Source organism: Excalfactoria chinensis, chromosome 8 (genome assembly GCF_039878825.1).
Source record: "Excalfactoria chinensis isolate bCotChi1 chromosome 8, bCotChi1.hap2, whole genome shotgun sequence".
Lineage (NCBI taxonomy): Eukaryota > Metazoa > Chordata > Aves > Galliformes > Phasianidae > Excalfactoria > Excalfactoria chinensis.
Genome location: NC_092832.1, coordinates 18,237,588 through 18,265,054, shown reverse-complemented (window position 1 = coordinate 18,265,054; position 27,467 = coordinate 18,237,588). Strand labels below are relative to the sequence as shown.

The 27,467-nt window shown below is 54.7% G+C and overlaps 3 protein-coding genes across 6 annotated transcripts; 1 reads left to right on the top strand and 2 right to left on the bottom strand.

Moving 5' to 3' along the window:
* Positions 1-440: 440 nt before the first annotated feature.
* Positions 441-13,821, bottom strand: TIE1 (tyrosine kinase with immunoglobulin like and EGF like domains 1). 3 transcript variants are annotated; one of them, XM_072343603.1, is made up of 23 exons: positions 11,384-13,821; positions 10,654-10,941; positions 7,821-7,931; positions 7,561-7,716; positions 7,332-7,463; positions 6,975-7,115; positions 6,729-6,857; positions 6,238-6,383; positions 5,945-6,089; positions 5,544-5,702; positions 5,267-5,404; positions 4,872-5,162; positions 3,803-4,093; positions 3,257-3,570; positions 2,946-3,156; positions 2,679-2,789; positions 2,406-2,596; positions 2,164-2,277; positions 1,946-2,016; positions 1,748-1,788; positions 1,482-1,578; positions 1,172-1,271; positions 441-1,082 (listed from the first exon to the last, which is right to left on the bottom strand). In XM_072343603.1, the coding sequence occupies exons 1-23, from the start codon at positions 11,481-11,483 to the stop codon at positions 1,011-1,013; spliced, it is 3,549 nt and encodes a 1,182-aa protein (XP_072199704.1). In that variant the 5' UTR covers positions 11,484-13,821; the 3' UTR covers positions 441-1,010. The 3 variants fall into 3 exon arrangements, with proteins under 3 accessions (XP_072199704.1, XP_072199705.1, XP_072199706.1); XM_072343604.1 differs by having other exon boundaries at positions 3,377-3,570; XM_072343605.1 differs by lacking the exon at positions 7,332-7,463.
* An 869-nt stretch (positions 13,822-14,690) lies between these two features.
* C8H1orf210 (chromosome 8 C1orf210 homolog) lies at positions 14,691-16,761 on the top strand. Its single transcript, XM_072343909.1, has 2 exons — positions 14,691-15,428; positions 16,224-16,761. The coding sequence occupies exons 1-2, from the start codon at positions 15,017-15,019 to the stop codon at positions 16,739-16,741; spliced, it is 930 nt and encodes a 309-aa protein (XP_072200010.1). The 5' UTR covers positions 14,691-15,016; the 3' UTR covers positions 16,742-16,761.
* TMEM125 (transmembrane protein 125) lies at positions 15,172-22,533 on the bottom strand. Of its 2 annotated transcripts, XR_011904543.1 has the most exons (3): positions 22,403-22,533; positions 20,938-22,198; positions 15,172-15,286 (listed from the first exon to the last, which is right to left on the bottom strand). XR_011904543.1 is itself a non-coding variant. In XM_072343613.1 (2 exons), exon 2 carries the CDS (start codon positions 21,886-21,888, stop codon positions 21,226-21,228), a length of 663 nt encoding a protein of 220 aa, XP_072199714.1. In that variant the 5' UTR covers positions 21,889-22,198; positions 22,403-22,533; the 3' UTR covers positions 19,413-21,225. The 2 variants fall into 2 exon arrangements, 1 of the variants encoding a protein (XP_072199714.1); XM_072343613.1 differs by lacking the exon at positions 15,172-15,286 and having other exon boundaries at positions 19,413-22,198.
* Between the last annotated feature and the right edge of the window lie 4,934 nt (positions 22,534-27,467).

Sequence of the window (27,467 nt, the reverse complement as noted above, 5' to 3'; positions counted from 1 at the left end):
GGAACAGCCAGCACCAGTTGGTCGTGTTGTTTTTTTCAATCCAATCCCACTTCCTTCTCCATCTGGTGACCGGGCTTTGCAGGCAACAAGCACAAACCCTTCGGTTCAGCATGGCTGCCCCGTGTGCTGCTCACAGCTCAGCAGGCAGGTGCAGAGATGGTGGCACGCTGGAGCACCTCATCCCTGTCACTGCTTCACTGGCAACCTCAGTGGTGGAGCAGAGGATGCTCATCAGTGGCTGCAGCTGCCGAGTAGCATTGGAGGCCAGAAAGGGAGAGTGAAATGGTACTGACACATTTCAAATGTGATCTGGGGAAAAGAGGCTGTTCCACAGAGAGAAAATGCCTTGCCGCAGGGTCACATGTGGCACCCCACAGGGATGGGCTGGGGACTGGGCACATGCTCCAGAAGAGCAGCAAAGCATCAGCTCCCCATTCCTCCACAGGAGCCAGCTGTCCCTTGTACAATGTTTATTGACCATAAAACATAGCCATTGAGTTCTAAGGGGCAGTGTGAGCTGGAGGCTGTGCACATCCTTTCTCCTGCACTGGGGCTGCTGCATCCCATGCCGGAGTGACGCTCACTGTCTGCTTGCAGTGGAATATGCTGAGAACTGCAGGGCAGGGAGCTGCCGGGTCTCTGCTTCCACCTCACCCTCAGTTTGGGTGTTTGTGTCCTGCCAGGGCATGGGCTGCAGCATCCCCAGCTCCTGGGGCCAGGCCCTTCTCTCTGCTGCAGACACTGTAGGGCACGCAGCTGGCGCTTGTCCTTTGGAGCTGTCCCCACGTGTCCCCCAGCCAGCGTGCATCAGGAGGCAACCGGGAAGGGCACAGTGCAGTCCTGCTACAGGGAGGAAGCTCTCCAGAGGGGCCGCTGTTCAGCCACGGCCACTTGCTGGGCAGGGGTGGAAGGCAGCCCCCACAGCAGCGTCCCAGAAGGCTGGGGGTTGACGTTGCCCCTCTGCCATGGGGGCACAAGCTGGTGGGAGCTGCATGGAGCTGGGTGCAGCCTCATGCCTCCTCAGCGGTGGCATCGATCCCTGCGTAGGTGAAGTTCTCAAACAGGGCCATGTTCACATATGCCTGTGTGGGAACACAAGTCAGGAGCAGGGGAGATGCCGAGGTGTGCTTGGTGGGGTTCCATGGGGATGACTGGCCACGTGGCCACTCACCTTCCTGGCCTCTAACATGCGGATGAGCTGCATGGAGATCTGGGCAAAGGGTGGGCGCTCATAGGGGCGGTCACGCCAGCACTGTCTCATCAGCTCGTACCTGGGGGCAGAGAGCGTGTGTGCATGGGGTGGGGTGGGCAGAAAGGCTGCTTGTGGGAGATGGGGAGAAGTAGGCGGGAGACAAAAGCATGGGGTAGAAGGCACGGGGCTCTTCCTCCAGTTGTGGTGCACAGGGGATCGGGATGGGCTGCCAAAAGCCACCAAGAACCCCCCCAAGTGATACTGGGGATGCAGGGTACTGCCAACTTACACCTCATCATCACAGTTGCGGGGTTTCTCCATGCGATAGCCCTGGGGCAGCTTCTCATACAGCTCAGCACACGTCATCCCGCAATACGGCGTGCCCCCTGCAGCCACAGACACACGTGTGGTTATGGGGGGGGGCGTGAGGTGCCCTCATCCCCTTGACATCATGCAGTGTCCCCTGGCTACTGCTCCTCTGGGTTGTCCCCTCCAGTGCTGCAGGAGGAGCTGCAGGGACCTGAGTGGGTCGGGGGGATGAAAGATGAGCCTTACCTAAGCTGACGATCTCCCAGAGAAGGACGCCAAAGGACCACCTGAAACAGCAGGTTAGGCTGTGATGGAGCCAGCAGCCATGTCCCACTCATGAGGAGGGGGACAAGCTGAAGGGGATCACGGTGAGACTGGATGGGGCCAAGACGAGGGACAGTGGTGGCTGTGTCTGTGTCCCAGCCCCAGTGTCTGTGGACTTACACATCGCTCTTGGTGGTGTACACGCTGTAGTTGAGGGACTCGATGGCCATCCAGCGAACTGGCAAGCGGCCCTGGGGAAACAAAGGGTGACCCTCAGGGGACATCCCAAGGAAGGAGGGAGGATGATGCAGCTGGCTTCCAGCTGGCTTCCCACTGCTGGGGGATCCTGCCCTCCGCATCCATGAAGGCTACATGGAGTCCCCTAGCTCCTCCCTCACCATTGTCTTCTTCACGTAGACCTCCTCCCCCCTGGAGAGGCCAAAGTCAGCGATCTTGGAGGCCAGGTTTTCTCCCACCAGGATATTCCTGGCTGCCAGATCCCTGTGAATGAACTGAGAGAGGACAGCAGTGAGTTGTGGCTGGTCAGAGTCAAACTGAGAGCTGGGACTTGAAACAGAGATAGGGAGAATCTGCTCCACAGAGGGAAATACATCCCTACCCTGTGCGCCTGGGGACATACCTGCTTCTCACTCAGGTACTGCATCCCTTTGGCCACGTCTGAAGCAAACTGGAGGAGCTGCTGGGAGGTGAGGGTGGACGCAGTGCCGTGCTCCTTGGCAAAAGCTGGGTCGGTCTCCAGGACTCGGCTCTTGCGGAGGAAGTCGAGGAGGTTTCCATAGGGGGCATACTCAATGGCAATATACAGGTAACCTGTGGGCAGGAGGAGGCAGGTCTTACCAGGTTGTCTCCTGAAAAGGGCAGTTGCCAGTGAGGAGAAGGGGACAGCCCTCACCCTTGTTCTCACAGGCGCCCAGCAAGTTGATTATGTTGGGGTGATGGCCCAGCTTGCACAGCACCTCTAACTCTCCAGCAAAGTCCCGGTGGTCATTCTCTGAGGCGTACTCTGGAAGCAAAGCAGAGATACACAGCTGGACCCTTCCACCAGTCCTCCACAGACAGCTCCTGCCCCTTCTCAGCTCAAAGTGCTGCTCAGGATACAACCTCATCCCCACCACATCCCCACCTGCTTCCATCCTGCCTGGCCCATCGCAACGCTCACCCTTCAGCATCTTGATGGCTGCGTTCATTTTCAAGCCATCTTTTTTGATCATGGCCCTGATGACCTGCCCAAAGTTCCCTTCCCCAATCATGTCCTCAAACTTGATGTCCTCCCACTCCAGGATGGGGTAGCTGAGGGGTTCGGGCTGTGGCTTGGGCCGACGTGTCAGGGTCAGGGTCCCGGAGTTGAACTGCAGGATGGTCTCTTCTCCCTGCAACAGGGGAGCAGTTGAGGTTAGAGGCATTGGGCACCTCTCTGCCCCACGGCGGTGCCAACAGGGCAGGTATCATGGGCAAGGGTGGGCTCCGCACCCTCTCTGTGTGGAGGTGAGGTCTGGCTGCATCCGGACTGGAGGCTATGGAGCGTGACCTGGATCGGGCTGGGACATGGGGAGCTGGGGACACTGTCCTGGCATGGCAGGCAGCACTCACCGAGCCAGACTGGTATGTGAAGGTGCGGCGCCGGTGGAAAAAGTTCTTCTTGATGAGAAAAAGTGCCAGGAGGGCAAAGAGGATGGTGAGGCAGGTGACGGACACGGAGCCGATGATGGCCAAGAGCAGCTGCTGATCTACTCCTGACTGCTCGGTGCTCTGGCTGCCCAGGCTGGGAGGCACACTCAGTGCTCCTGCCAAAAAGAAGGATGGTAGTCCATGGCTGAGCCTTGCATGGAGCTGCATGGATAGCTGAGCAGCAAAACCTCATCCCTGTCCCAGCACACTGGGAGCCCATGCAGACACCACAGCCCACCCGCAACTCCCATTGCCGTGAGGTGAAGTTGGTAGTGCCTGGACTGCAGAGGTGAGACACCCACTGAGGGGCTGAGTGCAGGTGCAGGCCTGCAGGGACTCCCCACTCACCATCCCCCAGGGTCTTGGCTTTCACCAGCTGGCTCCACTCCCCTGGGACATAGGAGTTGGCCCGGACACGAAACTGGTAGGTGGTGCTGGCGTTGAGGCCTCCAATGATCTTGGTGGTCTCGGCACCGTTGTCAGTGTCAATCCACTGGGGCTCGCTGTTCCCCCCCACCTGCTGCAGCTCCACAATGTACTTGGTGATGCCCCCGTTGGGGTACTCGGGGACCTGCCAGTAGAGTCTGATGGCTGTGTCAGACACAGACTCTGCTGAGAGTGACCGTGGGGAGGAAGGCCCTGAGAAAAGAAGTGGAGCATCAGTACCAGCACAGCTGCTGGTGCTGCAGCAGCTGAGCACTGGTGAGAGAACAAGCCCCCTCCAGCTCCTGTCAACAGTGGTGGTAACCAGAGCTGTGCCAGGCTTGAGGGACCTCCATGGATCCTCTGCCTATGCTTGTGTGATGTCAGGAGGTGAACATGGACTCATGTTTCTCAGGCATCTTATCATTCCCACCTCCTCTTCCGAGCCTTCTCCACATCCTAAAGCACACATCCCACAGTTACCCAAAGCTCTGAAAGTACAGAGCAGAGAAAGCATTATGTCCTGTAGACCTGACACCTAACAACCCTCCCAGCATGTACCAGACTGCATTCAACCTCACTGAAGCCACATGCCTTGTGCTCTGCTTCCCTCTGCTCTACCAGAAAGGTTGATCATACTGATGGGATGTGGCCATTTGGTGAAATTACCAGGGTTAATGCAAGCAAAACATAATTGTATTGAGAAACTTCTTACTACAGAGTGTTGCAAAGACAGCAAGTGTAGACAAGTGTGACAGGGCATGGGTGTGGGCATGAAGGACAGATCTATATTTGGTCATCATTCATCATGGCCCGAATGCCACACTCAGGATGTTTCTCAGACAGCCTCTAAGGGTCCTTTCCAGCTTAGAAGATTCTATGATTTTGCAGGGCTCTCTCATTCTCCATGAGGAGGCATATGGGGAATGACTCCTAAAGTCTCCCACACTGTAGGGCAAGAAACCTCCCTACCCCAGCTCCACATGTCACTCACCTTTGCTGTTGATCATGACCTTGTAGAGATCAGAGGGGGGCCCCAGGCTGGTGCAGTGGTATACCAGCACCTCCAGCCCATACTCCTTGTTGAACTCCAGGCCCCCAATGTGGGCAGAGAGCACAGAAATGGATGTGATGTTTTTTTTGCAGACCAGCTGCTTTGCAGAGTCGAAAAGATGGACAATGAACCCATGTGCAGGCTCATGGTTACTCGGCAATTTCCAGTTGACGTGAAGGGTGTTTTTCTCCTCAATGGACCAACCTTCAATCACAGGCTTGACTGTGGGCTCTGGGAACAAAAAGGAAGTGAAATCTCACTGCACGTCAGCCATGGGGCTTGGTAGACCCCTCGCCATGCAGAGAGAGGTTCAGAGCAAGGGGATGAGGACCCACCTAGGCACTCAGTCACCATGACAGCCTCAGGTCCCTTGCTGCCCTCACCACCATCCCCTGGTCGGCTCAGCTGCACCTTGACAACGTAAGCGGTCACCGGCCGGAGGTTCATGAGAGTGATGTTTTCTCTGTTGTCAACTGTTAACCAAGAGGACACACCAAATCCATACCCCACCCCATCACCTCCCAGTGTCCTCCCAGTGTCACCACAAAGGGTCGTGCTGAGTGAAATGGAGACCTCCAGACTCTTCACGTACCCATCCTGACAGCCACATACCCACAATGGACGACCACACCGAGGCATCATCCTTGGGCTTGTAGAGCAACTTGACAGAGACAATGGGTCCATCACCAGAAAAGCAGTCCACAGGTGACACCACAAGTTGGCGACTCTGCTTGGCCAGGAGCCGGGGAGGATTCAGGGGTGCTGGTGGCACTGGGGGTGAAGGAAGGAATGACACCAGTTGGACTGGGAACAACCAGAAGCAGAGTATGAGGACATCTACGGTTTCTTGGCTCCTTCCAGCTTTGGCAGGTAAGGGAAAACCTCAACAAATGTTTTATCACCACTCAAACCAGACTGTTTCCATTGTGACACAAGATGAGTGGCATGTAGTCCACTTGTGGGGAGTCTCACTGTCACAGTGTGTGATCCAGAACTCCCAGTTCTTTCCTCACCTCGAATGTTGACCTTGACTTTCCGGCTGTCCTGGCCCCCTGTAGTAGAAACTCGGCACTCCCAAAGCCCTGCATCGTCCTTTGTCAGATGCTGCACCTGAAACTCGCATGTGATCTGTCCCGACTCTATGATGGCTTTGACCAGCTGTGGGCACAGAGGTTCTATCAGCCACCATGGCAGCCAGGTTTGCCACTTGGTGGAGTTGTCACCCATCATGTTGGGTGCAGGGACAGTGCCAAAAGATGGGAGCGAGGTGAAAACACGGGGCTGTGGGGAGTGGCTTCTGAGGTACCTTAAGCATGGTGCCATCAGCCTTGCGCAGCTCCACGCCATCACTTGCGGGCAGCGGGTTGCCGGTGGCCACGCAGCTGATGATGGGCTCTGAACCCATGTTGAACTCCAGCTCCGAGGCCAGCTTGATGATCTGGGGGAAGCGGTCTGGTGTGGAGAAATCAGCATTAGGGATCACCCCACTTCTCCCTGTTCACAAAGGATGTTCAGATCTTTCCCAGTGCTGGGGTTCCTGTCTGAGCACTGAGGTCCAGCTCAGACACATCTCACACTCCAGGCTCAGGGATGCTCTTTGGCACAGGTAATTTGGGAAAGCCAGACTACTCTCCCTCTTGCAGCACCATGGTTTCTATGGGGTTGGGGGCTATTTTTACCAGCAAGGCAGGCTGCCCACCTGGCTGTGGAGGTTGGTATTGGCTCCCTTTAATGAGGAAGGAGCTGGAGCCCACCCACTGGGGTCAAAGCCCCTCTGTGGCCCTGTGCCAGCCTCACCTGACTTCTCGCAGTGCTGTCCATGCCAGCCTGCGGGGCAGACGCAGCCACTGAAGCGGTTACAGCTGCCACCATTCTGGCAGGCACACATCAGAGCACAGTCGGGGCCATAGTATCCTGGGGGACAGGCTGTGGGAAGAGGAGAGTCCGCTGCTACCCCTGGTCACACTGTACAGGTGCACATGCTCAGCCTGTTCTGGCACTCAAGCAAGAAGGCAAGGCAGGATACTGCTCATGTTCCCATACCTTGGCTGCAGCGGGAGCCGCTCCACCCCGAGGCGCAGGAGCAGCCATAGGGGTCTGGCAGGCAGAAGCTCAGCCCCCTGCAGCCCTGGGCTCTCTGGCAGGTCTCCTGACAGTTGCGGCCAAACTGGCCTTCCCGGCAGGCTGGAAAACAAGTGTTTCATGGAGCTCCCCAGCACCATCCTCGGCAAGCAAGGAGCTCCTGCCCCAGTGTTTGTCCTATCAAGGTGATAGAAGCAGGAGGCACTGGGGATGGGCAGATGCTGGGGATGCTGTGAGTTTCTGTCCATGCTGACAAGATCTTGGAGTGCAGTGGGACACAGCTCGTCCCCTTGGGGCAGAGGCAGCCACTGGACATACCTCTCTCACAGCGGGTGCCCGTGAAGCCAGGAGGACAGATGCATTCACCGACGTGGTCATGACAGATGCCCCCATTCAGGCAGTCAGGGCAATCCTTCTCACAGGACGGACCCCATTTCTTTGCAGCACACGCTGCATGGAGAGCAGAGGGGTGTGGAGTGGCACTGGGCCATGTGTCCCCACAAGATGGGAGGGGACAATGGAGTGCCGTTTCCCAGGCACCACTCACCTCTGACGATTAGCCTGTAGAAGGCACTCCACAGGGGGCTGTCTCCCATGAAAGTGGCACTGTAGACACCATTTTCAGTCACGCTGACATTCGGGAGTGTTAGAGTGAAAAGGTCACCCCGCACCTCGCCCCGGTCCGTGGTCTGGTAGTAGGTACCTGTGGGCAGACAGGGGGTGACCTGGGGACTGCTGCACCCTGGGGTGGGGGAGTGAGGGCAGCTAGGATCAGGGCTGGTGCAGGGCACTTGTGAAGCCACTTGCCATTTCTTTTCCACATGACATCCATCTCCTTCCTCCTGAGGACCCTGGCAGAGAAGGTGGCCGGCTCGCCGACATTCACAGACTGAGTGGCCTTCACTGGGAAAAGGTGGGCTGCCAAAGAGAAGGAAGAGCAGGCTGAGGGCAGTGCCTGGATGAGCCGACCCGCTATGCAGTCCTAACACACCTTTCTGTGGGCACATCACCATGCACATCTCCATCCACACACCTCGGGCAGAGGAGTCACAGAGAACCAGGGATGGCACCCAGGGTTGGGGCGTCCTGCACTGTCCCAGCACGGGATGCTGTGACAGCAGCCTGGGGAGATATGACAGCATGAGATGCTGCTTGCTGCCAGACTGGGAGGTGTGTAGGCAAGGGGCAGGATCTGTATCTTTGCCTGCCTCTAGCAGAGCACTCACATGTTTATCTGATTTCCCAGGTGTTGGGGTATGCACCACTCTATAGCTATACCGTGAGTCAGCCTGGGCACAGCTCTGAGCCTAAACCAGGCTATAAATATGTTAAGGACTGGGAAACCAAGCCCTGGGTGTGCCAGCAATGACACAAAAAGGGCACATTTGGATAATGGCTGCCAGAGCCTCCCAGTGTGCCAGACTGCACACCCTGCAACTGGCTGTGCTGGGTGGGAGCAGTGCTGCCTGCAGCCCAGCATCCTGCCAGCTTATTTCTATGTATTCTTCCTTACAGAGTATTGTTGTCCCATGGGTTTTGCAGCTTTAGCCCTGGTCCTGCACTGTAGCCACAAACACAGTTCTGCAGCCAGAGTTTGATGCCCTGAGCCACATCTCACCCCAAGAACCAGGAGCCTCAACAACCACAGATTTACTCCTGCTGGCAGCACACCAGCAGCCCTGCAGCCTGACCACTGACATCACTGCAAGCCAAGGAGAGGTCCTGGCAATGCTCCTCTTTTCAGCTATTTATTGTCTGTCTTCTCTTATCAGTGCTGTAATTTTAGACAGATCCTCTGACAGATTTCCTGACATTCCCTATTGTGCTCACAGATGTGAAAATAAAAGAATTTAATTTTTCCTGCTGTGGCCTCTCCAGGCCCTTCTCTGCTCGGAGATCTGACAAAACAGCCTGTTGGGTTTAAACCCTTCTCAGATTGCCTCTCTGGGTCTGATTGGTCTTCTTTTTTTTCCCTGTGTTTTTACTTTCAAAGCTGATAATCCTTCCTGTGCTCTCATGCATCTTACAAGACACTCTCAGTGTCCTTGGGCAGCATTCCCTACACATGCTGTTGTGAGAGCCCAGCTGCACTGTGAGAGCTGATACAATGCACACTTGAGCCCACAGCATGGTTTCTTTACGCAGCCCTCTGTCCCCCGGCAAAGATTTAACCTTTCTGTTACTTTTTCCTTCAATCGGTCTTCCTCATTTTTTTCTAAACTTCTCCTTGTCTAAATTAAACAGGGCAAAATCAGCTTTTTTGTCACTTCTAACTCCTGTCTGGGCTTTGGCCCAGTGAACAAACCTGGGTCCCACAGACCACCTCCCCCATGACATATATAGAGATACACAAATGCCATGTCAGTGTGCAAAGCCCCCCTCCTTTCTTCAGTGTTGCAACGCGTCCATGCCCCTCTGTCCCTGCATACCCTGTGCCTGCTGTTCTACTTCCCAGTGCTCTGCTCTCCTCACGCAGTGCCTCCCGGAGCTCTGTTTGCCCAGACTGCCTGTCTCTGTTTCTGATAAGGCCGCTGCCATTTTCACTGTGAGCCTCTGGCCAAGGACAGAGAACAGTCCCTGCTCCCAGGAGGATGCTTGCACCCCACCGGCTTGGTCCTTATCACAGTCTGTTTCCCAGCTGGAGATATTTGAGCAGCTCAAAACACTGCGATAGAGCTGTGTTTTAACATGGGCAGGGAGATGTCTTGTTTTAGCCAAAACTTTCCAACAAAGACCTCAAAAACACTCAGTTGCAAAAACCATCACAGAGAATTTCTGTCCTAATAACTCAGTGAAGAGCCAGGATGTCAGTGAGGGCAGTGCTGGGGCCTGTGTCTCCTTGGGCATTATCTCCAGTGTGGTGATGCCCTTTAGGCTTCTATGGTCCTAATGAGGAGCAGGGGCAGGAGGTGAACCCCACGCCTCCCCCTGCCCTCCTCAGGAACCTGCTGGAGAACAGAGCCAGACCTGCCAGTGGGACCTGGGGCTGGCACTGCCCAATGGCACCCTGCTTTTGGTTGATGATTGCCAGACCTCACTGCCTCCTCTGGCTTCCCTTCACCCGGACCTTGCCCTGCTCACAGGCACTATTCCCATCCACTGCCTGCAGCCGCCCTTCCCTCACACCTCCTTGGGGTGGGGGCTGCTGGCAGGTGGCCACAAAGCACCCTTGGAGTTGGGCCATGCTCCTCCAGCTGAAAAACTCTCTCATATCCTCACAGTGTGAAAATGCTTCTTCACTGCACTAATTGCTACCTCGTGCATGCCACAGATCAACCCACGGCACCACCCAAACATCCAAGTGGCTGCCACTCATGCCCAGTGCTTGAGTGAGACAAGACCTGGTGGTGGTCCACCACCTCTCTCATGTTCTGCACAAAGGCCAGAGGGGCTGGGCACAGCAGTAGTTGCCTGCTGACACAAGGGCTGCCACCCACGGTGCCATCAGACACCAAACCTAGCCTCAGTGAATCATAGAATAGCTCAGATTGGATGGGACCTTAAAAATCATTGAGCTCCAAGCTGTCTGTTGTGGGCTGGTTCTCACCCAGCAGATCAGGCTGCCCAGGGCCCCATCCAACTTAGCCTTGAGTGAGTGAGTGAGTGTGTCACGCTCCCCAGGGCCCACTCAAGCACTTACCATTGTGGCTGTTGTGCACGTAGACCACCTGGGCCTGCTCTGTCGGTGTGCGCCCCATGCAGTAGAGGATCCCCACCAAGTCAGGCATGGAGAAGCCCCTGGCCTGGACGTAGTTGCTGCGGTTGCGGTAGTTTTGGAAGCCTGTCTTGGGGTGTGTCATCACAATCTTGTTCTCCCTCTCAATCTGCAGGTAGCTCACGTCACGCTCGCCCATGATACAGGAGAGGAAGAAGTCAGAGTGGGACAGGCTCTGCACGTTGGCAATCAGGGTGATGTCCAGGATGGCCCCTGTTGAGAACACGAGGTTATGTCAGAGCCGGACCAGGACATGGCCTCCTCTAGGTCAGTCACAGGGATAGACCCCGTAATCCAAACCTCATCCCATTTCCAAGTCCTTCTTGCCCCCAGGCTGGCACAGTGGACATTTACAGTCTCTTTTTGGAGATCCCCATGGGCTCAGTTTACTGCATGAGCCAAGTGTGCAGTGTAATGTGGCTCCTTCTCCTGCGACCCACCCATGCCCCTGTCCCAAGCTGGGGTACAGAGGAGGATAGCTCAGCCCCAAAGCTGAGCCCTGAGAACTTCAAACCACCAATCTCAAAGGGATGTTTCTTCCCTCCATGCACCTCCTGAGACCCTGCTTCATTGACACTGTCACAGCTGCCTCATCCCACCAAACCTCCTTGGGGAATGGGCTTACCCGCAAGGCAGAGGGAAAGGAGTCATTTACCTGCCATCCATGGGAGGAGAAGCAGTAGATAAAACCGGAGTCCCAGTCCCATGTCCTTGAAGTGTGTCTCAAATCTGGCACAGGAAAATATCCAGCACATCCCAGCCACGGGTGACAGAGCCAGTGGTGGCAACTGCCTATGGGCTCCACATGAGCGGAGGCTCAGGACCCCTGCACCACGCTCTCCATCTTGCCCCAGCACTCCTGCTTGATGTCCAGGGGGGGCAGGACCCCTTCCTCGGGATCATAGCTGATGCATGGCGTGGATGATGCCTTCGCCCCCACCTGCTTGGCTGCTGCCCAGCTGTGTGGCAAAGGTTTTGCTGCCCAGTGGGCAGCAGTCTCTTGTGGGGCTAGAATGGCACGCTCAGGGTGCCCCCAGCCATGCTGAACCCCAGCCTGACCGGGTGGTATCCCAGCCCCTTTTTTGCCTGCAGTGGTCAGGGTCTCACGCCCGAGCCCGCCAGTGCAGCGGCATCCTCATCGCCTCGCTATGCCCGTGGCAATGGGAAGGGCTCTGTGGAGCAGGGAAAGGAAAGGGGCCAAGGGGCCGCGGCTGGCGGCGGCGGCGGCGGAGCCAAATCCTGTTTCCCATGCGGCGTTTCCTGCTCTCCACCCATTGTTCAGAGCCAGCCCTGACTCCAGGAGCCACAGGCAGGAGCTGACCCGCACGGGCTCTGCCTCCAACACTGAGGCCATGCGCACCTCAGGACACCTTGACCATCGTGAGTCTGGATGGGCCACCAGCTCCTGTCCCCCGCCCAGAGAGGTGACGAAGTGGTAATGAAGTCTTACTGCTGCTCCTTGCCCTGCTGCTTGCCCCTGCACTTCCACATGCCAGTATGGTAGCACGATGTGTACAGAATGCCCCAGCAGGGTGCCAGCATCCACAGCCCCATCCATGCCCCTGCAGGGCTGGGTGGCAGCAAAGTGGGGACCCTGGAGCCACTCTGCCACATCACAAGGCAGAAGGGTTAGTTTGGCAGCGGCTGAGCAGAGCCCTCACAGCAGAAAACAGCTGGACAGCCTGGGCAGGAGGGCAGCAGCTGCTGGGGGGAGAAAATCCCTCTGCAAGGCCGTCAACATGTCTGGGAGGAAGCTGGAAGCAGCAGAAAGCCTGGCTTTCCTTGACCGCCTTCCAGCCTGTCTCCCTCTTTCCTGTTTCAGAAACCTCCTGTCCTTGGGCTACACCCAGGGGAAAGCTTGAGGCCTCACCGTGGCTGCAGCTGCACTGTGTGCGGAGGGACCTTGTAAGGCCACACTGGGCTCAGGCAGGCGCAGGGTTTGGGTAAATGCATGGTATTCCTGAGGAAATCACTGCAGTCTTTACCTGCCTGACCACACACTGTTCTGCAAGTGGCACAGAGCTGTTCCCATGTGAAAGCCTGGGCTGCCGGGGAGAAAGATCCATGTTTTGGTGTGTCCCAAGCCCATGCTGTATCCGGCCAAAAATCTAAAGCACACATGGAGAGGAAAGGGAAATCCATTCATCGCTTCCGACTATTTACAGTGTGCTCCGGGGCCGTATGGGGCCCAAGCAGTGTGGAGTGATGGCAGCAGACAGGGACTGTGCTGTGCCACCCCAGTGCCTGGCTGCCATATGCTGCCACCAGCAGCTCCCTGAGTGATGGAGAGACCCTGAGAAATGGGCACAGAGTGCAGCTGCTTACATTTACCCAGAATGTGGCATTCTGACAGAATGGTGGAATCATGAGGGTTGGAAAAGACCTCCAAGATCATCCAGTCCAACCTCAACCCACCCCACCATGCTCACTGACCATGTCTCTCAATAGGGAGCATAGGCAAGGGAGTCAGTCTTTGGGAGACCCCAGGGCAGGGTTGTCATTAAATGATGAATGCGTGTCCTTGGCTGCCTCAAGCTGAACACAAGGGATAGTTACAGCAGCTGGTTCCTCCTGCAGTTGGTGCTGCTATGCCTGTCAATCCAAAGCTTGTTTGCAAGCCCTCCAGGTCAGGGACTCATCTGTGAGCTCAGTACAGCTGCAGGAAGGGGGATAGGTAGGTGAATACATAAATAAATGGCCGCTTCCCATAGTTTACTGGTGGTAGAGGTCAGTCATGCTCAGGGCTATAACTGCTATTGTGCCACCTCGTGCTTACCCATGTTTGAGATGGCCAGTGTGTGTTGCAGCACAGCCGTGCAGGCAGAACAATAGACTGAGATACACTTTGTGAAATGTTGTCCAACATGAGGAATCTTTGTGATAAAGGGATTATTGACGTGGAACAAGCACACTTTGTGGGGATGCTCTGCAAAGCAGGCCTTGCAGCACGCTCCTTGAAGTGCAAAGCACATACCCACTAGCTGCATGAAGGGGAACCAGGGCACTGGTCTGCTGGGGAGCTGGATCCATTAACCATCAGCTCCCCACACTAGGCAGATCTTGGGGATCCTGGCAAGGAACCAGCAACCCCAGTGCAGCCATCCCCACCACACCTCTAACATGGAAAGACGCACACACAGAGCACCTGAATTTCTGCTGGACTCACAGCCCTACATTTTTCTGCTGAATCACAGTAGACTTAAAAAAAAAAAAAAAACAAAAAAAAAAACACCCCCCAAAAAAACCCTGGTGACAAAAATACCCCTTTTTGTTATCATTCACACATTCTAATCCAAGGCACCACATGCCAGAAACCATCGTGTGCTGATACGTTTCCTGATAGGAAACACAAACACCCTGCACGTCCACCTATGGCTGCCTCAGCAGCACTGCCAGCACTGCCTTCCTGGCGGCCTGCTCTGCCCTCCATGCACAGCAGCCCCAGTGATGCCCTGCAAGGGAGGTTAAAGGCTGCTGCCAGCACTGGGGCCGTGGGGAGATGGTGCCACCTCCATGCCCACCTCCTGCTCTGCCCCAACCCAGGAGCAGCCCAGGGGCGCGGTGGTTAATGTATAACCCACACCACTGCCTCTGTCTGTACCTCACGGCCACAGGAGAAAATGTGGCCGCCAGGCTGGCCCTGGGCGAGCGGCACCGTGGGGCATCGAGGTAGCCATGGCCTACCCAGGAACGGCCATCCCCGTCACCGCCACACTTCAGCAGCACGCCTTGCTGCACCGCCCGCCCTCAAACTTGTTTTTCTGCCCTGCAGCTTCCTGGAGCTCAATGGCTCCCGCCGGCCTGCTGGGTGTCTGCGGCCTGCTCTGTGCCTGGGGGGCGGCGGCGGGACAGCCCTGCAGCCTGGACCACCAGGTAGGGACGGGGCTTGGGGCAGGTGGGTGGGTGGTGGTGTCCCCGCTGACTGCTGGAGCACAGTGGGGCTGGCAGGGACTTGCCTGGGCTGGTGTGCTGCCGGCTCCAGGCATTGCTGGGCTGCAGCCGTGCGGCTGCCTGTGAGCAGCAGCGGGTGTCCCTGAGGGGCCTCAGCCAAAACCGGGTGTGTGCCAGGTTTGTGTCACTGCAGGGAGCCCCTGGGTCCCCCCTTACATGTGTGGTGACACAGTGACTGGCAGCAGAGTGACAGTAACGCCCTCAGAAAGCGAAGGGCCCATCTCAGCAGCTCTTTCCCCAGGGATGGGCTGACTGCAGCGGGAAGAGCCTCCTGCATGCTCCAAGCTCCCTTCCAAGGAACATCACCGGCTTAGACCTCTCCTTCAACAGCTTGGTCATGCCGCAGCGTGGGACACTCTTGATGCATTTCCCTTCCCTGCGCTCCCTCAACCTCTCTAGCAATGCCCTGCTCACACTGCACCCTGCCGTCTTCTCCAACCTTGGGGCACTATGCCTGCTGGACCTGAGCAACTGCAGCATCACCTACCTCCACACAGATGCTTTCAAGGGCTTGAAAAACTTGCAAACACTGCTTCTAAGAAACAACGGTCTGCAAGAGCTGGACGTCCCGTTCTTTCTGCCACTGAGAAGTCTTCTCCACCTGAGCCTGCAGAACAATGCACTGATGTCCATAGACACTCTGATGTTGCAGCTGATGGAGACCATCCCATGGGTCCAGCTGGATGGGAACCCCTGGGTCTGTGACTGTGCCATGTACCCCTTGCAGCAGTGGCTGAAGCGCAGGCAAGGTGAGAGGTGGGGGATGGTTGTCAGAAAGGGTCGGGGGTGAGAAGAGAGTATTTGATCCTCTGCTCCAGCCCTAAGACTGCTCTCCTCCCTGCTGAGGGACAGCAAACTGAGACATAATGTCTCAGTTCTTCATTTTCAGGCACACACAATATCCAAGGTTTCTATGGTATGACAGGGTTTGGTATGACAAGGTTTCAAGGTATGACAGACAGGAGGAAAATATCCAGTGATCTATACTTGGGAAATGAACATTCCCAAATCCATATACACATATCTGCATGAAGTGCACAGATTTTCATGAGCATTCAGCATCTCCTGAGGAACAGGATGAGGCTTTAGCTCCCCAAGCTTGGCTCCCAGGCAAGAGCAGTCCTGTGACCGTGGGGTTTCTCTCAGTGTCCATGAATTTAGTAATGCCTAGTTGAGAAGAGCTGCTAACTGTGGTCACATGCTTGCACAGCTCTGCTTACTCGGGGCTCTATGGTCAGAGATGTTTTCCCCTAGTAGTGCCTTACACAGAGCTGAGGACTGACAAGGCTGGAGGGCAGCACTGGAAATGCTTGAAAGCAAGCAGGGAGTGCTTTCTCTAAACTAGGGAGGGAAAAGGTGAAGATCCCCTGTCCCACCTTAGCCTGTTGTTTCCCAGCCATGCATGTCACCTGTGCGTCACCCTGGGAGCTGCAGGGACAGGACATCGCAACTCTGGACTCCTGGGAGTTGGGCTGCCAAAAAAGCCAGAGGTTTCCTCGAGATGTCAGCACAGCACAGCAGACCGTAGCTACAAACACCAACAGTAAGTTGGGGCAGGGAAGACCACCTTCTTCCTGTCTACCCCCAGGGTTGCTCTCCCCACCACGAGCAGCACTGTGAAGCATGCACGTGGTCGGCTGTGGTGGAGCACCTGCTGTGCCACAGCCCAGCCCTGATGGGCCTGTCCTTTGCTTCAGCCACTGCACCACCTGTGGGGAAGGGAGGAAGGAGCTGGCCGTATCTAGTGGGCTTTCTGGTGGCTGCCATCAGCATCTCCATCCTGGTTGCTCTGGTTGCCAAGTGCAAGCTCTGCCACAAGAACTTCACCAGCTATCGCCACCGACCGCTGCCTGAAACCAGCTCGATTGGAGGCAGCCCCTTGGAAGAGGGCACTGGCTGGGACAGGGGCTCCTCAGGCTGGGATGACAGTGAGAACCCCCCTGTGTCCAGTGTCACTGGCCTGCATGTTGAAGATGATGATGGCTTTATCGAGGACAACTACATTCAGCCCAGTGAGCAGCTGCCGGAGGAAGAGGAGAGAGAGTCACACATCTCCATATGAGGCTGCAGTCCCTCTCCATCCCCAAGCCCCCATCTCCTTCCTTCCATTTCCACCTGCCCTTGGCTTTCATCTCCATGCAGATGGGGGCAGGAGGGAAGGAGTGGGGTGAAGGTTTCCCTGTGCCCTGCTGTGACACCTGCAGAGCTTCACTGATTTGGAGACACCAGATGTGCTGCTGTTCTCCCAGTCTTGCTTGGATACTGAGGATGAACAAGTTGGTCTTGATTGCAGCTGGGCAAGGCAGGATGCCCAGGGATGGGTCTGCCCCCCTCCCTGTCCCATTGCTCCTTGTGGGGACTTTGGCACCAGCCCCTCTGCCCCATGGCACTGGAGCTGGCCCTGCTCTGTCCCCACTCTGTTGTCACTCTGGGTGAAATTAAAGTGTGATTCAACACCGCCTCTGTCTATGGTGGTTTGCTGGGGCTCTCTTCATGGCCCCACATCTGGCCAGTGGTGTGCAGCAGCCTGACCTCTCCATTTGTCTCAGATGGACGATCGTTTTGTCAGCAAGCTCTTTTTGCTTATTATCCTCACGAGGGAAGGCTCTGTTGGCAGTGTTTGTTTCCAGCACCATGTGAGCCACTGGGACTGGGTGCTCAGGAAGCGGTTTCACAGCTGTCTGCTGGCAGAACAGTCTCTTTCCTGTGCTCTGCTGCTCCCTCCAGCTGTATTAAAACACAGAGAGCTTAGGAACCGAGGTCTTTGGGCTCTCCAGGTGAAAGGATGAAAATAGGAAAATGGGAGGTCCCGTTTGCCAGGCTTCCTCCTCCAGCTCAAGTAATCTGCTCATTATGGCTCTGAGAGACTAGTCCTAGTTAGTAGGTGATGGGTGCTTTTCAGCTGTATTTGACTTCAGTCGGAACCTCTCCTCAGCCTCAGGAGGAGGCCTGAAGGGCTGCGGCAGCTTCAGTTTCTGTGCACACGCAGTGATAAGCTGCACCTTTGACTAAGCTGCTACTGTGAAAACCTTCTCCCTCCACCTCTGGTGGCCACTCCTGTCAACAGCAGGACCTCCAGTCACCTGCCTAGTTTTCTGCTGATAGTGCCATGAGACTGAGGGGCTCTCTGCTCTGCCACAAGCACGGGACAGGGCAAATAGGAACCACGGGGCCCTCCCTGGAGCCACTGTCCCACAGAGTTTGGCCCTGCTGCAGACCATGCTTGGGTTGGGGTGTGGTTGCTACCTTGGGTTTGCTCGGGTGCTGCTGTGCTCTTTGTGTCATGAGAGAAGAGACCTGCAGCGTAACTTCTGTTGTGCAAACAGACCTGTAATGTGATCTTGTAAACAATCTTGTACAGCTTGTGCGTGGCTGCGAGATTCCTGCTAATGTTTCTCCAGCATTGCTTCCTGCTGGCTATCTCCTCTGTTTTCCCTTCTCTTGCAGCAAGACATGCTAGAAAAGCACCTAGAAAGTCTGCAGTGGCAGTTGAGCACGTGTGCTGCCATGAAATGGCCACCCCTCATGGGACTGACTGCACAGGCACCACCATAGCATTGTGCAACTACTCTAATGGCTGCATTCCTGTCATCTCTGTGGTGAGATGTCACAGCTCACTTCTCACTGTCCCTAACAGTTTGGGAACCTCCGCCCTGCTCCTCAGGGGAATGCCTTCCTGCAGCCCTGCCACGCGGCTGGCTCCCCGCTGCTGACTGCTTCATTATAAATTGTCTTTTCCTTTACTTCTCTTCCTACTAAGATGTTTACGCAACACAGTGTATACAAAAGCAAATAACACACCTCAGAGAATGTAAAGCAAAGGGCACTACTGGAGCAGGCATTCCAGGCACTATGCAGAGAGGAAGCTTAGAGCATTTCTCAGGCAAGGAACGTGTTGCCTGAAACTACAAAGAGATGGAAACTCCGGTGCCTTGTTTCAGTGGTCAGTCAGTTCTCTCTCTTATATGCCTTCTGCTGGACACAGTATTTTACTTTTGGTCTCAGCAGTGCCTTGGAGGAGATTAAACACAGAAGTGCTTCCCAGATTGTTTTACTCAGGGTCTCACTTACTCGCCAAGTGATGAGTTGCTTGTCTACTTTGACCCCATGTGGAAGTCCCCAGTTTACCCTTTAACCAATCTGAGTGGATGCTTTCCTGATACGGGGCTGTGCAGCCCTGGTGCCCACCCCCAGCAGTTCATCTGTGCCAGGGAAAAATGCATCTGGACTGCAGAGCTGGGTACACCAGAGAGGCAAAGCAGAAAGGAGGAGCCTCCTTGTACCAGGGTCATCCTGGAAGCTGCCAAAGGCCGAAGGCCAGCAGTTCAGACAGGCGGATGTGAGTAGCAGCAGGTATGCAGGCAGACTGGTTCCAGGCTAGCTGGAGGCAGCAGCTGCTACCACCTGGCTCAGGGCTCAGCCAAACTGTAGGTAAAGCAGCTGCTCTGTCAACAAACCAATTGGCACTGTCTCATCCAGGTGGTTTTCTGTGCTTCTCAGGAGCTCCTTATATGGGATCATAAAGCCTAAGGGGGACCTGCTGTGGATAGGTCCTAAAGCAGAGAGAGATGCACGAGCATCAGGAGGATGGAATCATGTACCAGGAGAGAAGTACATGCAGTTGGGTGTGTGGGGACATTGCCATGAGGGCTGATGAGCTGAAACTGCAGCTACTGCGATTCCTGCTCTGAGCAGAGATCAGCTCTCCATAGCCCTGAGATCTCCTGCTCTGAAGAGAGACCAAAATGAAGCACCATCTTTTGGCACAGCCAAATTCTGCAGCGCTTTATTATGTATTTCCATTCACAACACAGGAAATGAGAAAGGAACAAAACAGTAACGCTTCTGCAGGAGGTGAGTCAGTGCAGCCCGTCCATCAGGGCAGCCAGACACCCCAGCCTCCCTGCTCAGAGGCGGCCTGTTCTCACATGTTGCTTCCTTGGGCAGGGATAGGGTCCCCAAGCATCTTTTCCTGGCAGAGTTCACGTGTGCATGTTCTAAAGGGGCTTTGAAGGGAAGGATTCACATTGGCAGGCAGGCAGCATGGAGCTGCGAGCTGGGCACAGACATGCATCTGCCATAGGTGCCCAGATGTGCAAAACAGCGGGTGTGCAGGTTGGGAAAGATGGGAGCAATTGCAAAGGTGGGCAGAGCTGGTGCATCTTGACATACCTGCATGTGCACCCACACGGATGTGCAGAGCAACAGCTGTGGGCTACGAAAAACTTCTGACCAGCTGCAGCCCATCTCTCCATATTGCACACAGCATCTTGGGGGTGAGCAGCCCCAAGGTAAAGGACTGTTCTCTGCTACACAAATGCGGAGCATTTAGCACAGAAAGACCTGAGCTTAGTGACACCCTCTTAATTCTTGGGCAGATAAAGGGAAGTGATGCAAAGAGAAGGAAACAGCAGTTTAGTAAGATCTACAGATGATAGCAAAATGAGATCCTAATTCTCATGGGTAACTTGGAAACCAGTGGGCAAAACAACTGGTTGGGGCAGAGCAGTGCGGATCAGGGGGAGATGGGAGCAGATAGGAAAATGCAGAGAAAGGGAAGTTTTCAGTGGAACAGCATGACTAGGAAGGTTCGGATCGGTGTCTATGGAAAGTGCAGGAGCAGTGAAATGGTTTGTGGGCCCAGGGAGGGAATGAGAATGTTGAGAGGTAAATTGGCCTCAATTCACAGGAAAGGTTTCTGTGGGGGAGCTGTAAGCCTGCTTCTAGGAAAGGCACTCAGTGGTAGGTACCTCATAGAGGCACAGCACCAGAGCTCAGGGTAAAGGACAGAATGGCAGCACTGCTGCATAGCAAAGCTGTCATGCCAGCGCCCATCAGGTCTGTGGTGGGGGACCTGGGGTTGGAAAAGCCCCAGTCCTGGGATTTGGGCATCACAGCAGCACCTCTCTGCCCCAGCAATGGCACCTCTCTGTCCATAGCTTGCAGGGCTGCAGTGCACTGGTGCAATCACTGAGCCTCCCAACACACAGTGTACAAAGCTGACAGCCCACTACAGCCCTGACCTGACTCTGGTCACCCCTTTGGTAAGGCACAGACAATGGTGAGGCCACAGCAAAGCAGTATCAGGAAAGACAGCATCACAAAAACAAATGGCATTTCAGACACAGAATCTCCCCCCACAAGAGATTTCTTAGGATTATAGCACTGAAAATTGAAACCCCTTCTACCAGGAGAAGCACGACCCAGGGAATTGCAGGAACCAGACTCTGGAGTCCCCGAGATGTGGGACGAGCTCACCTTGGCTTTGTGACAGCAGGCATCGCCACCAGAGCAGCAGCTGCCACAGGAGGATGTGCTGAAATAAAAGGCAACCGAGGCTTGTAAAGCTCCAGATCCGAACTGAGGCAAACCAAAGTCCCTGCCACACTATGAGCCTGAGGTTCAGCAAACACCAGTCATTTTGGAAGAAAACATGAGGCACGACTCCTGCCCTTCCTTAGTGAAAGGCTGGCACAAGGACTGCTGAGGGCTGTATCCAGCGAGCCTCACGCAAGGCTGTCACAGTGCAGATGCAGCGGCCATGGGTCAGATCAGGTTGGCCATGCTGGAGGTGGGAGGAAGCCGCCTGTTGGCAGCAAGGCGGCCAGAGATGGTGAAGACTCGGATCTCACCGGTCTCCAAGCCGCGTGGAGCAGCCTGGCAGCAGGAGGTGCAGAGTAAGTAGAGCAGCAGGCAGAGCAGCAGAGTGCTGCCGGCAGCCAGCAGGACGACCCCACTGGTGAACATACTGGCCAGTGGCCGCGCCGGGCTGAGCTGCATGGTGGTGGTGGAGAGGATGGTGAGCACCACCCCACAGACCAGCAGCACCAGGGCGCTAAGCAGCAACACCAGGCAGTCCGAAAAGCCCCCGCTCTTCAGGAGCTCTATCTGATGCCGGCTGCGGATGCAGTTCATGTCCTGGATTGCTGAGCTCAGCAGCTGCTTCAGCAGAACCAGCAGGGCCAGGAGGCACAGCGTGGTGCCCACTGCCAGCCGCCATTCCCCAGAGCGGCTGCTTGTGCTGTACAGCAGGATGATGCCTCCGATCCCACAGGCCAGGATCAGTACCACAGCCATCCCATAGCACAGGATAGACTTCTTGGGGTCCTGGAACCACCAGAGCTCCACATGCTCCTCCAGGATGTTCCTCTGGATGTGGTCAGCATCTGCAGGTGTGCGGGGGGAGCTCAGGTCTGCCAGCTCCGGCATGGCAGGCAGCTGGTGTGGAGGGCACAGCAGGGTGTTGGCACAGAGGAACGTGAACCCTCACAGCAGAGGGAGGGTCAGAGCAGTGGTGGTTTCGAAGGCAGCTGCATTTCTCAAGTGGGGACGCCTCAGTTTTGTTCCTTAGAGCTTGGTGGTGCACCCTTCCATGGCAGAGCCACCTGGAGAGCTACGGTCCATGTGCTGGGGCTGAGCCCGCACCCTGAGCAGTGTTGCAGGATATGATGGAGCATTCCCAGAACAGCACCATGCAGGAACATCCAAAGCCGTGTCCTTCCTTTATTGCGTGCTTCATCTGAAAGCCAAGAAGAGAAAACAGCATTAAACAAAGACCCTGCCCCCCTGCACCGAACAATCCCCCACCAGATCCCAGATCTCAAATCCTCAAGGCTGGCCCACAGACCCCCCTGATGCCCTCTCAAAAGCCCCATGAGCCACACTTGTATTCCCCCAAGACCTCCCTGTGCCACAAAGGGATGTCAGCTTCAGTTCCCCTCACCAAGCCTTTGCTCAGAGTGAGTCCCCAGCTCCCCAGCCCCACGTGCCACACACTGAAGCTACTGGCATGCTGCTGCCCACAGGGCTCTGCTTGCAGCTGGTGCTGGCAGCCGGGCAGGATGGAGCAAAGGCCAGTCCCCTCTGGGATAAAGCCCCATTCACAGCTCCCACTTCACATGCTCCCTCATCAGCATCAGCCTCTTGTCACCAACTGGCTCTGCTGCCCAGAATGACAGCAGAAGGTGGGGGGATCCAGCCTGAGGCTTAACCCTTCCAGTTCAGTCACTCAGCCCTGTCCCAGCCTCATTAGCAATCCCATCTCACTGCAGAAATGGGACAGTTGTACCTCTGGTGGTCTCAGCACTTCCCTGGAAAGAGCCCCAGAAGCAGCCAGGACCTGGCACTGCAATTCTGCTCTCCTCCCTGCTTTCTCTGCTCCTAATGATCCCTGCTTCCTGGGGCACATCCCCTCCCCTGCACCCTGACTCTGTTTCTGCCTCCCATTAATGCCTCTCTGTGCAGTTTCCTACATTCAGAAACCACTTGCACTTCTCCCACCTGATGTCCCACCCCAGCATGGGCACACAGCTGATACCTGAAGCAGAAAGTGGGTGGAGAGGAGAGTCTGAGCCCCTCAGAGTAGCATACCATGGGCTATTATGCAGGGGCTGTTTGGAGTGCTACAGGAGCCCAGATCCCCTGTGCCAGAGCTGTCACCCTGAGTGAGAGGACAGCCCTGTACCTCACCTGCCCCAAATGGCTCATTTGAAGATGTCCGTGTCTACCACAGCCCATTTACACGGTGCAGGCACCCTGGGCCCATTATGGATCATTGGAGAACATCTGGGACCTCTGCACCTGGCACAGACCAGGGGCCTTTTCTCCCACAGCTCCCAGTTTCTCCAGGGACCCTTCTGAGACCACATCACCCTGTGCCACTTCAGGAGGGATGAACTGCTGCGGGGTGGGCCAGAGGGAGCACAATGGCGGGGTGCCCGGGCCTGCCGCCGCCTGACGGTGTCAGGCTGCCCCTCCTGACTCACTGCCCACAGCAGTGCCGCAGTGTGAGGTCACCATGGACGTGCCCAGGGCCTGCTGCCAGCTGCCGCCACGTGTGCAGGAAGTCCCTGGCACTGCCGGCCTGCAGGACTGTGCCGCCATTTCCCTGCGTGGTGGCTCAGCAGGGACGGGCTGGGCCCAGAGGGACACGGGCTCTCTCATCTGGAAGCTGTGCTGGCTGAGCACGCTGCTCTGTGCTCACTGGAACCCAGTTTGCTTTCACAGAGACATCTCACACTGCTGTGGGTCACTTTCAAAGAGGGGCGAGGGGACAACGAGCCCCGCAGCACTTCCCCAGCGCACAGCTCGGCCCTGTGCGGAGCACAACTTCCTCCTGCCTTTCCTTCTCCAGGCGCAGGGGTGCCTTATCTCATCCACCCCAGAGAGCGGGTGGGTTCAGTAGATAGCAGGTCGGTAGATTAGATCAAGATTTTGGACTAAGGGAACAGAAGGCTTGAAGAAGTGCAAAGTCTGCGGCCTTCTGCTGCTTGGCTGAAGTAGCGCATACATACAGCGGAGCTGTGAGGCGAGCAGTACACAAAACCCACGCAGCAGCAGAAACCACAGTGAGGGAAAACACCACAAAAAAAATCAAGCTACAGAACTGTATTCTCATGTTGCTTTTTGGAATTCAACCATTTTGAGTTTTGTTTGCTCAGAACAGACAGAGCCCTCAGAGCACCTGTTGCTTATTTTTATTTTTTACCATTATATTAACCCATAACAAAAAGAAAAAGAAAAAAGATTTGGAGAGGTGAAATGTGCCCCTGTGTTTCCTTGCATTTAACTGAATATGTCCAGGGTATATATTCTTTTGCTCAGTGATCATCTGCAATTGCTTGGGCTTCTCAAAACTGTGAGGGCTTGTGTTCTCAATAACACTGTTTTTACCCATGGAATCATGGAACAGTTTAGGTGAGATGAGACCTTGTGAACTGCCTGCTTAAGGCAGAGGTCACCTCAGAGCCAGGCCAGGTGGCTGCAGATCTGGGGCAGGGATCAGACTAGATCTCACGGTGACTTTGTGATGTGTTTCTTTGTACGCAAGGAAAAAAGGAGAGGACCAGCCCAACTGCACAGCGCTTTCTGATTGAAAGCCACATTCCAGAAAACAAACCCTGACAGATCATGTCATTCCACACTGCTGTCTGGCAGGTGGAGAAAGAACAGGAAAACACTGGGAACTCAGGAAAAAAAACAAAATGTTAGGAAATGTGAGTATCTTTCCTTTTATTTTTTCCTACTCTGGCATCGAGATTTGTCATCAACAGGTTTCTGAACACTCCTGGCTGCAGTTGTGAGACACGCCTTTCCAACCAGGGGGAACAGTATGAGCACTTATTTATTTGCTTATAGACTTTATATGTCTGACTGATATCTGGCAGACGATTGCGGACTGTAAATTAACACATTCGTTTCAGAGTCTCACAAAGCTCAGCTGCTGAAATATTCCTGACTCCCCTCCTCCCCCAGAGCCCAGCGTATCCCATGAGACACTGCTCACCCACAGCATTCAGGGAAGCCCGGTGGTGGGATGGACTCCTGCAGTGCTTCCAGCTTTGGGAAGGGTTTGCTGCAGCTGTGTGGATGACGTGAGCATCGCAGAGATGGAAGAAGTCTGTCAAACTTCTCTATAAAATGAACAGTGATACATATAGCGATTCACTTTAGTGATCTAGATGAGAGCCAGCAGTGCCTCACACCTCAGACACAAACCACCTCCTTCCCCCATTTCTCCTTTTTTGTCAGCTCTGGCCATAAACTGTTTGGGATGGACTGCCCTGCCCTGTGCCTCATGTTACCCCCTTCCCCACCCCACAGAAACCGGAAGCATATATATTGTTTGCTTATTTTAATGCAATTTTTCCAATTCCCTGTAGAGTCCAAGAGAAAAATACTCATGTATGTTGTTTTATGTCCAAGTTACAGCCAATGCTGATGAAGCACTGAATGCTGTGGTGCTCAAAGCCCCGTCTGTGCTCTCAGGTTAATGGACACCAGACGTTGCTTTCCCAGAAACGAGCATCCCACCCACCATCATTGGAGAAGCCTTGGGAAGGCCAGAGGTGATGGCAGACCAGCCCTTTCTTTCTCCAAGTCTCGGGACTCTGGAGATGAGGGTGGTGGAGAGCCGGTGATAACAGAAATTGAGATAGCTTTGTGATGTCCTGTAAGAAAGATTTGCTCTCCCCCTCCTCTCCACAAAGGTAACAGGACCCGGCGTTCCAACCCTTCAGAGCTATCTTGATTCCTCTTTGCCAAGGGAAGTCCGGGAGACCTCAGTGAGCAAGGAGCTCTGTGCCTGAGTGCCGGGAGGAGGTGTTGTGGAGGCAGAAGGCAGATCTGTTTGGAAGCACTTGCAAAACAGCCCCCAGATTTGCTGACAGCCACTGCTAAAGTATGACCCTTCCCACATAGCGCTCCAGAACAGGGCACTTCTCAGTAAGCCATCCTCACTCACCTGCAGCTGACACGTTGCCTGCACCACTCCTCTCTCCTGCCTGGCAGCGCTGATGTTTTCAGGCTTTTCTTCTGCTGGATCAAACTAGCAAAGAGATCTCAAGGGGAAAATCCCTTCCCTTCCTCTGGCACCTGCCAAGACTCAGGTGCTCCCGCCTGTCCCTTCCTGGTGTGGCACCAGCGTCAGCACCTGCGACAGGCTGTGAGCCCTCACCCCGGCCCAGCAGGTGCATTCCCCAGCAGGGAGGTGGCTCAGCAAACCTGCTGCTGGCCTGGCCAGGCTCCAGAGGCACAGCTCCTTCCTCCCGCCTCCCCGAGCACTGCTCTGCAATGCCTCGCTCCTGCAAAGTGGCTCATTTCCTCCCAGCTGCAAGCAAGGGGATGGAGGAGAAGCTCCAAGAGGTAAGTGAGGAAGACTGCAGCCACATTGGTAGCAATAAGTAAGACGTGACTTAGTATTTGGTATTGTGTGGCCAGAAGATCTCCTGGGAGATAAAGGAAGAAGCAAAATGGTTCTGAACAGCATCCCTTGCCTTAATAATGGAAAGGGCTCGATTATTGTCACTTGTGATTTTTTAGCAGGCCTTGACATAAGGAGCTTACAATATGGTAACACGATGGGTACCAATTAGTGTGGCAGTTTCAGAAGTTTGTCATGTGAAATCTCAAGTCTTACAAAATGTAATCTATCCAATGCTTGGTGTCTTAAAACAGATGGAATGTAGTGGATATCCCCATGCAAATGCTCTTGGACAGTGACCTCATCTGTACCCAGAAATGCCCACCCTCTTGGTGGGTTGGTTATCAAACACATCGTCCAAGAGAAAAACCTCATTCAGCTCTCAGGTTGGCCATGCATTTTCTAAGAAGGTGGCCTGTAACACTGCAAAAGCATGAGATGCTCATTAGCTCCTTTAGAGGGGAGATAAAGAGAAACAGACAATACAGACCACGTGAGGACGGAAGTAGAAAACACCAGGAAATACATTTGTTTATTTATTTTCCCCAGGGAGCCTCTGATAAACCCGCATTGTGCTGTGCCTGACTTTCAATATTCCCCCTTACAAATTGCAGTTCGGCACATCCTACCCACTGCAATCAAGCTCTAAATCCTCTTGAACCCAGTGTGCCAGCTGTCTATCTGGCAGGCTGCATATTGTCTTTAAAATGACATCTTTCTAATGAGATTGACACACAATGGTACTTTTAAGCATATTAATCACAACTTAGAAATCATTCTTCACCTGCATATGCTTCTTCCTCTTATGAGGTTCTTCTTTTTCAGAAAGATTGATTCGATTTCTCTAAACCACAGCTATTAAAGCAGTGGCTTCTACCACTCAATTTATCTTGACAAAAATGAGGGGAAAATTACACCACATGGGAGTCAAGCAAATTAAAATGGGTGTGTTCTGAAAATTTAAGAGGGAACTGGTTTCTAAAACATTTGCTAATTACATTAATTACAACCTCTTTCTGTACAGGAAGTATCAAGATAACTACGGGGGCTGGGGGTGGTAGAAAGGGTGTTAAACTAGCACATTAAT